This window comes from Dama dama, chromosome 20 (assembly GCF_033118175.1).
Source record: "Dama dama isolate Ldn47 chromosome 20, ASM3311817v1, whole genome shotgun sequence".
In the NCBI taxonomy this organism is placed as follows: Eukaryota; Metazoa; Chordata; class Mammalia; order Artiodactyla; family Cervidae; genus Dama; species Dama dama.
The window spans coordinates 16,138,058-16,147,524 of NC_083700.1; the positions used below are offsets into that span (position 1 = coordinate 16,138,058).

At 46.6% G+C, this 9,467-nt stretch overlaps 1 protein-coding gene across 2 annotated transcripts; it reads left to right on the forward strand.

Annotated features, from left to right (window-relative positions):
* The first annotated feature begins 1,202 nt into the window (after positions 1 to 1,202).
* Positions 1,203 to 7,933, forward strand: SSR2 (signal sequence receptor subunit 2). Of its 2 annotated transcripts, none has more exons than XM_061120580.1 (6): positions 1,203 to 1,285; positions 1,881 to 2,035; positions 3,017 to 3,115; positions 4,228 to 4,336; positions 6,168 to 6,245; positions 7,356 to 7,933. In XM_061120580.1, exons 1-6 carry the CDS (start codon positions 1,277 to 1,279, stop codon positions 7,464 to 7,466), a joined length of 561 nt encoding a protein of 186 aa, XP_060976563.1. In that variant the 5' UTR covers positions 1,203 to 1,276; the 3' UTR covers positions 7,467 to 7,933. The 2 variants fall into 2 exon arrangements, with proteins under 2 accessions (XP_060976563.1, XP_060976564.1); XM_061120581.1 differs by lacking the exon at positions 1,203 to 1,285 and adding an exon at positions 1,313 to 1,359.
* Positions 7,934 to 9,467: the final 1,534 nt, after the last annotated feature.

Genomic DNA, 9,467 nt, shown 5'->3' on the forward strand with positions numbered 1-9,467 from the left:
GCAATAAGGAGTTCATGATCTGAGCCACATTCCTCTCCCAGTCTTGTTTTTGCTGACTGTATAGAGCTTTTCCATCTTCGGCTGCAAAGAATATAATCAATCTGATTTCAGTATTGATTATCTGGTGATGTCCATGTGTAGAGTCATCTCTTGTGTTGTGGGAAGGGGGTGTTTACTGTGACCAGTGCGTTCTCTTGGCAAAACTCTGTTAACCTTTGCCCTGCTTCATTTTGTACTCCAAGGCCAAACTTGCCTGTTACTCCAGGAATTTACTGATTTCCTACTTTTGCATTTTAGTACTGTATGATGAAAAGGACATCTTTTTTGGATGTTAATTCTAGAAGGTCTTGTAGGTCATCATAGAACCATTTAGCTTCAGCTTCTTCAGCATTAGTGGTTGGGGCATAGACTTGGATTACTGATATTGAGTGATTTGCCTTGGAAATGAACATAGATCATTCTGTCGTTTTTGAGCTTACACTCAAGTACTTAACTGCACTTCAGACTCTTTTGTTGACTATGAGGGCTTCTTCATTTCTTCTAAGGGATTCTTGTCCACAGTAGTATATATAATGGTCATCTGAATTAAATTCTCCTATTCCCGTCCATTCTAGTACATTAATTCCTAAAATGTCAGTGTTCACTCTTGCAGTCTCCTGTTTGACCACTTCCAATTTGTCTTGATTCACGGACCTAACATTCCAGGTTCCTACGCAGCCCTTTGAAATCCCCTTCAAAGGGCTTCTAAGGAAAGTTCAGGGCTTGATGACTTATTTGATATATGGGCTGATCAAATTTCTCGACTGGAAATACAAAGAACGGTGGCAGCCCCAAGAGAAATAGCTTTTCTGTAATTCCCAGTTCGACAGTACACTCTATAGATAGATTTTAGACAGATGACCCTAATCTCTAGATTTGTCAGTTCCACAAAACACTTAGTCAGGTGCTGGGTGTCCACAGTAACGGCAAGTCAGATTGAAAAGTCATTCTGGAGGGCAGAATGATAAAAGCGAGAAAGAAAGAAATGAAAGAAGGCGGGGCGGGGGGGGGGGGGGCGGGCAACGAGAGCGAGGGTGCACAGACAACTCTTTTCTAGGAGCGGTCGCATCCCAGAGACCAGCGGGCACTACAAAGGGAAAGGAGGGGCTTGTCTAAGAACTACAACTCCCGGTAGGCATCGGTCAGAGCAACCAAGCTTCCGGCCACAGCTTATTTCCGGTCTTTCGGGTGCTGACGCTCTCTTCCGGTTTTGACGGTTCCTGAAAGGCTTTGGGGGATGTGCAGGGTGAGTCCCGAGGCACTGGGGTCGCGAGTGGGAGCAGGGGAATCTTGTGTCCGCACTACACCCAGCGGCTCAAAGTTAGCTCCGGGAGGTCAGGGAGGAGAGAGGGCATGCTGGCGGGAGGACGTGTAATCTTGGCAAGAATGGGGGAGGGGACTGGGGCCACGGAGGGCCCCAGAAAGGGATGTGGAGGGCGAGGACGAATGGGATCCCGGGGAAAGGCTGGAGGGTGGGATGCAAGAGCGTGGGGGGTACCCCGCGAGCGCGCCGTGGGATCCCAGGGGAGCTAGTGGAGGAGGCCAGAGGGAAGGTAGCAACCGTGGGGTGCTTCTGCGTGAAGGAAAGCTAGAGGCTGCTGTGGGTCCGAGATCGGCCGAATCCGGCAGCCCAGAGCGTGGGCACGTGGAGTCCTCTCAGAAAATCCTGCCAGTTAGGGAGCATCCAGGGCCCAGGTGGCTTAGAGACCGCTATGTTGGAAGGGGCTGCCTCCTTGACAAACTCAAAAGGGCTTTGACAGAGTTTGAAGAAAGAGCTGTCAGGAAGCTTTTGGTGGTTTTCGTGCTTGGATTGACTGCTCGCTTTGCTTTTTTCTCCAAAGATGAGGCTGCTGGCGTTCGCGGTGTTGGCTCTGTTTGCTGTCACTCAAGCAGAGGAAGGAGCCAGGCTTTTGGCCTCCAAATCACTGCTGAACAGATACGCTGTGGAGGGGCGAGACCTGACCTTACAGTACAACATTTACAATGTTGGCTCGAGGTAAGGAGGTACTGGAACTATAGGTTGGGCCCTTTTCAGGTTTTTTAAATTTCCTAGCTGGGAACAGACACCAGCAGTGATTTATCTTTGGGAAATTTTCAGCAGCAGATATCATGAGTGAATGAATGAATATACTGCTGGATCTGCTTTTGGAAGAGGAGGACATATTATCTAAGCTACAAGAAACCATCTTCCACTTTTTTTGACGTGAACGGGTTTCAGGGTGGGGAAGAAGCAAGAATTGTGGTGAAATAGAAGAAAATGAGAAGGCAGAAAATGTATGATCCTTTGTTACCTTAGGGATTTAGTTTCAGCTTTCTTTCTTAGATTGGCATTTTTGTTATCTTTCACGGTTTTAAAAAAGTAGACCTTTTATTTTGTTTGGTTGGGTTTTGGGGTTGTGTTTTTTTTTTTTTTTTTTTCTTTTTTTTTTTTCCACACTGTGGGCCATGTGGAATCTTAGTTCCTTGAGCAGGGATCAAACCTGAGTGTTCCACATTGGAAGCACAGAGTCATAACCACTGGACTGCCAGAGAAGTTCCTTTTTGTTTATTTATTTGGCTTCGTGTCGGACCTTAGATATGGCCTGCAGGATTTTCATTACTGCGTCCCCTGGACCACCAGGAAAGTCCTCTCTTTTACTTTATTCCCTTTAATTTTCTTTTCCATATGCATCTTGCTCCTCTTCCCCTCCTTACACACACACACACACACACACACACACACACACACACACACACACACACGTGAGAAAACACTAGGGCAAAAATGGATTCAGGCCCATTCATTCCTAGATATTTCGAGTATTTTATTTTGGTGCCCAGAATCCAGGCCTTGAGTGAGATTCTTCAGTGTAACTATGTGACTCATCTGTCCTTTGTAGTTCTGATTTTTTAGGACAGGCAGACAGATTTGATTGCTAACTGCTTTAATTTTATAACCACTACTTACTAACCTTTCTGTGTTTCCTCCATTCTCTAGTGCTGCATTAGATGTGGAATTATCTGATGATTCCTTCCCTCCAGAAGACTTTGGCATTGTCTCTGGAATGCTCAACGTCAAATGGGACCGGATTGCTCCGTATCCTCTTGACACTGGCTGATGAAGGCTAATGGGATGTTGGGAGGGATACTGCCAGCAAAGCAGTAGGATCACATCAGTCTAAGTGTATATGGCCATTCTTGCCACCTCTCTGGGTAATATGTGGCAAGAGAGACTAGTGAGAATTGAGTGTGCATGATTTAGGGTGGGCCTGAGGAAGGAGGTTCCTGAAGTTTAGGTTATAAAGCCCTAAAACATTCTGTATTGGGAGAATGTAGGCAGATGTTTGTGGCTGGTTGATGATCTTTAAGGTGCTTTTAAAAGAAATTCTGTGGGATGCTAGTGTGGAAGACCTGGGTGACCTGTTTAAAGGCTCTTCTTATTCAATGAACCCCTTATTTGGATCAACTGGTAATTTCTTGAGTGTTTTTAAAATGTATTGTTTATTTACTTAATTTCGGCTACACTGGGTCTTCGTTGCTGTATGCAGGCTTTCCCTAGTTGCGGCAAGTGGGGGCCCCTCTTGTTGTGGTGCATGGGCTTCTCATTGCAGTGGCTTCTCCTGTGGAGCACAAGCTCTAGGGAGATCCGGATTCAGTAGTTGTGACACACAGGCTTAGTTGCTCTGCGGCATGCAGAATCTTCCCAGACCAGGGGTCAAACCGGTGTCCCCTGCATTGGCAGGCAGATTCTTTACCACTGGGCCATCAGGGAAGTTCCTTCCTGAGTGTTTTGATTTAGATTACTTTTTTCCCTTGTGAGTTAAAGTATATTTAGATTTTCTGACAAGGGTAAGTGTTCTCTTTGTTTTTTGTTTTTGTTTTGTATTTTCAAGAATTTCCTTCAGTTATAGGCAGCGAAAGGTTTTCTGTGACCTTAAGTGACTAATTTTTCATCTATAACCTGTATTGTTTTAAAACATTTCAATATTGAGTATGTCATAGACCTCTTAAAACTTGATTAAAAAAATATCATACCACCCACTTTAGGCTTAGATAAAAAGCCTGTGTTTATTATTTTTGCAGAGTATCTTAGATATGAAATATTATATGTGTTAGCAGCTCTTTTTGTGAATGGTACATTTAGTCCCTAAGTTGAAAGTTTGTTACAACTGTAGCTTCATCTTTTTCCCTCCTTAACTCTTGAGTCAGTGCTAGCAACGTCTCCCACACTGTGGTCCTGCGCCCTCTCAAGGCTGGTTATTTCAACTTCACCTCAGCAACTGTTACATACCTGGCCCAGGAGGATGGGCCTGTTGTGGTGAGTCACCCAAACACTTAGCTGGCTGGGGCTCAGCTCTGCCTTCCTTTGAAATCTCGTGCAGAAAATCTCCAGAGCAGGTGCTAAATTCTGGGGAAGGTAAGAAGGACCAAAAACTTGGGATATTGTTATAGGAAGGAGCATATTTCAAATTGTTATAAAGTCTCAAAATCAAGCAGTTGAAATGAACAGGAGGGGAGTGCTGTCTGATTCCCTTCCTTCTGCTTCACTTTTATTCTGTACAATGTCATGTGCTACCTGGTTTTTTACCATCCTTGCCTTTCTGACCCACCTTCTACACTGCCGTCAGATGATTCCCAGTCTCCGCTGTGTCTGTGTCTTTCCTTGCTTAGAATGCTCCTGCTTCTCACATCAAGGCCACGCTTTTCCTTGCACACCCGCCAATAGTTTTGCTGTGTTCTGCCTCTCCCTTCAATTCTCTAACCACCAGGATCCTCTGTCCTAATGAGGCCAAGCGCCTCCTCTGTCTCAGTGCTCCTTCCTTCCACTCTGCCTTTGTTCTCTGTTTGAAGTACTCTCTCTCCTCCACTTCATTATGTGACACCTTCTCAAGACCCAGTTCTGAACTGCATCTCCTTGATTCTGTCTCCTGCTTTTACAATTCATATTGCTCTTTCCTACTCATTCTTTCACTAAACATTCATTGACTGCATCAAAACTTCTGTAGCCCTTAAAATCCATGCCACTTGCACATTTAATTCTTGACTATCTTCAGTAGTTCTCTTTCTTATATCTAGATCTTTTCCCTCACCCCCACCTCCCAGTTTAATTATAAACTCCTTGAAGTGAGGGTCTGTGTCTTAGATTTCTTTCTGTTTCCCATATAGGGTAGAAATCCAATGTAAACAGTCTTTTGATTGATTGATATAAAGGTCAGCAGACATTTATTGAGCCCCCACAATGTGCTAGATGATAGGAAATACAAAGAAGATTAATAAGATACTGTCACAGGCCTCAAAAAGCTTAGGTCATGAATTATAAATACACATGGGCTTTAGGCTCCTTAGTGAGTGCACAGTAGGGAAAGGACTTACCGTAGTCAACCATAGAACTATAAGAAATCCAAGAGTCTCGAACATTCAATGCACTCTCCAAATTATCTTTTTTAAATGAGCCTGTGGGACTATATTCTTGTAATTCTGGTTATGTTGTTTTCACATCTTCCATCCTGTGTGCTTTAAGAACCTCGTCTGGGATTCTTTGGTTCCACCTGGTCCTTGATGGGTTAAAAGACACAAACTTAAAGGCTCAGCTGCCACTTTAGAACAAAGTTGTTTGCCGTGTGCTCCAAACTCTTGGCCTGCTCTCCAAGACGAAGGAATGTGGGGCAGACTCAGCCCCTCCTCTGGTAATGTACATTTGGGTAGGGCTTGAGACTTTACGGAATCCTCATTATTTCACTGGAGCCTCATGTCAGCTTGTGAGTTACAGGAGAGTGTTTCCACTTGAGGAATGGGAAATGATTGCCAGGGCAGAAGGGCCAGTGGTGGTGAGCAACTCTCTCCAGAGTCTGAGGCTGAGGTAGAATGATCTGGCTTTAATTACAGCAGCATACCTGTCCTACCTTTTTTTTTTCCTCTTTTTTTTTTTAGTAAATGCTCATCATGTGTCTCCTGGCTCCTAATTTACTCATCTTTACAACACACGAAAGAACCATCCATCTTCTCTAGTTCAAAAGCTTTTCCTCATCTGGATGTTTCTTGGGCCTTTCGGAACTAAGACTCTATTGCTTAGAACTGGGTTGGTTGAAAAACTGCCCTTTTCCCAGATGAGAAAGAGCTGAAGACTTGCCTTCTTTTCTTCTTTTCAGATCGGCTTTACCAGTGCACCTGGACAGGGCGGAATCCTGGCTCAGCGGGAGTTTGATAGAAGATTCTCCCCCCATTTTGTAAGCTTTGCAGTCCTCTCATCTTTCCCCTGGGAGGAGAACACCCTTTTTGTTCTGAGACCTCTTGGCCTCCTTAGAAGATGTGTATAGTTGGTTGGTTCTTGTCATATCTGTTTTTTGGTGTCTGGTATACACAGCCATCAAACATCGTGATTTAACCATGGCTAGAGATTTTTGGCAATGAGATCACAGTTGCCAAAACCAAAAAAAACTACTGTTTTTTTCTGCTCAGTCTTGAGTAAAGCCCCACCTTGAAGTCCTGGGTCTAATTCAAGGATGAAAAGAGTATCTGCTTAGATTCAAAGAGTCCCCGAGCATCGGGCGGTTAAATGGGGACTTTGTTGTACTCTAGTCCAGGAGAGAATTTTTTGAAGATTTGCCTAAGGTACTGAATGAGGAGATTCATTTATTCATTCCTTCAGGGAATAATGAGGTTCCAAATTACGTGCTTAGTTCTGTGCTTTGCTTGGAGAAACCAGCGCAAGAGGCAGTCCCTCCCATTGAAGATCTTATGGGCTTATGGAGGCCTCAGTGGAGGACAGCTGTGATGGCAGTCACACACAGGGCTAGGAGGAGATGCAGCGGGAACACCTAACCTCGTGTTGAGATTCAGGGAGGATTCTCTGGGGGAGAGAGGTTTCCTTAATTAAAGAGGAGGTGGGGAAGGGGAGGCACCCCAGGAGGAGGGAGTAGCTCTGAAGTGAGAGAAAGCGTGGTGGAGTCCAGGAATAGCAGGTAGTTTAGGAAGGCTGGAGGGCAGCACGTGAGGCAGAGGAATGGAAGAGAGAGGCTGGCGGTGTGAGCTGGAGTTAGTTTGCCGGCAGCTTGACTGTCAGGGCAACACCTGGACATCTCCCTCCCCAAATTGTCTGGAAGAGAGAAGCTTCTCTTCCAGGTTGGATTGGGTCAGGTGAGGCCTCTGGTTTCATAGCTCGAAAGGTTGGTCTTCAGTGAGCCATTCTGTGTCCAGAGTGGCCAGAGAGGAGCCTTCCTGCTGACGCTCTGCTCATTTGGGCTGGCTGCTCCCTTTTCTCATTGGACCCTTCCGTCCTAGTCCCCTCCTGCGCCCTAATCCAGGTTTCTAAGCAAGGCCTTTGTTGTCTTCCGCAGCTGGACTGGGCAGCCTTCGGGGTCATGACCCTCCCTTCTATCGGCGTGCCCCTGCTGTTGTGGTACTCCAGCAAGAGGAAATATGACACCCCCAAAACGAAGAAGAACTGAGTGGGGCTTCCACAGCCCTCCCTGCCCAAGAAATCCAGGTGCTTTCCAGACTCCAAAGGGTATCTCAAATGCAGTGTCTTCTCCTTTAGCCCTTGGCCATCTTCTCCTGGGTCCTGTCCTGCTCTAACCAGAGCAAAGGACCAGGCCTGGGAGTCTGTGAGCACCTCTTCAGTTCCATCACGAAGCCGGACAAACAGGAATGCCTTCGGCAGCCATCTTGACCTTGGGGCCCTGTGTTGCAGCACTGAGGTGCCGGGGGTATGTTGCTGGCGATGTGAACTCTCAGGGGTCCAGGAAAGGGCATTTCGGAGACTGCCTGACACTACCCCATCCCCCACCACTCCTCAAAAAGAGGGTGAAAGATAAGATGAAAGCTGTGGGACTCTTGGAGGCTACCCAGTCTCTGTACTGGCTTAGGAAAGTTCTTACCAAATGGGGTTTTCTAATAAAAACAAATGCCACCCTGACGTGTCTGTTTTCCCATCACCTGGATGAACTCAGGTTGCTGTTGGTACGCAGGCCCTGACTACTCAGGCTCCTGGACAGGTGAGCTGAACTCCGGCCTCCTTGCTCTAGGGAGTGTGTGTCCTGTTCCCCAGAGGTATTCCACCCGTCCACCTTCTTGAACATCTTTGCTTCTGCCCCTTGTTTGCCTGTCTGTTTTCACCAGTCACCACATGCTCAGTCATGTCCAATTCTTTGCGACCTCACGGACTATAACCTGCGAGGCTCCTCAGTCCATGGAAGTTTCCAGGCAAGAATACTGGAGCAGATTGCCACTTTCTTCTCCAGGGGATCTTCCCAACCCAGGGACCAAACCCTTGGCTCTTGGATTGGCAGGCAGACTCTTTATCTCTGTGCCAGTCACCATATATTCCCCTAAATCTTCCTTGCTTGTGAGCCCCTCTCCACAGTAGAGGAGGGAAAATGGGGAAAGATGGTCTGCAATTGTTCTATCCCCAGGAGATCTTCTGAGGGTAATTTAATTCATTATTTTAAAAAAACTATTTATTTGACTGTGTCAGGTGTTGGTTGTGGAATGTGGGCTTAGTTGCTTTGCCTCATGGGATCTTAGTTCCCCGACCAGGGACTGAACCTGTGTCCCTTGCACTGCAAGCTATATTCTTAACCACTGGATCAGGGAAGTCCCTTCACTGACTATTCTTGAAAAGCTATCGATTACACCTGATTCTAGCTCTTCCTGTGTTTAAGACTTAGCTTTTGTCAAGTTTGAGCTTATTTTAATGCCTCTGCTTTGAGCTCAGGCCAGGCAGAAGCAACTGAACCCCCCGAGTTGTTACCTAAGCACAGCCTGTGGAAAGGCAGTGGGTTTTGCTGCAGCAGCAGTGGGGAGAAGCCACTCTGAGCTGACTCTGTCCAACCCAGGAATGCCGTGGTCCGAGAACAGCCTCCCCGGCAGGAGAGAAACCCAACAAACACCCGCTTTGTTCTTGCCACCGTTTCTCAGCTTAGATTCTGGTGGGGTATGGGGGCAGTGAGGGCTGCTCAGCTGGTTTAACCTTTCCTTCGCCCAGCAGTTGGAGCCTCTGGGCTGAAGGATGAAAAGGACATGGAGACAACGGGAGGCTCTGAGCGGAGTAGCCCTCCACCAGCTCACGTCCCTCCTTCAGGGCCTGCGGCTTGGACACCCCAGGACTGGCCAGGTCAGAAGGCGAGGAGGATGTGTTTGCTTTTGTTCATTGTGTTGCTGGTGGAGACCTGGGATTTGCTCAGGAGAATGGGGGAAAGGGCAGTGAATCAGAAGCTTAGGGTTGAGAACAAGTATAGGGAAGGAAAAGGGAGTTAGTTTGATATGTATTGTCTTCCTCTTTAGCACTATAAGATGTTAGTCTTTGGAGGCGGGAACACACTGCCACCTGTGTGGTGTCTAGTGGAAACAGAGTGAGGAGTTAACTTGTAGGAGGAGGGGTTCTGGTTTAGAGGGTAGGATAAACTTCATAACTTGGGAAGGCAATATGAGATTTCTTCCTCAGTCTGAGT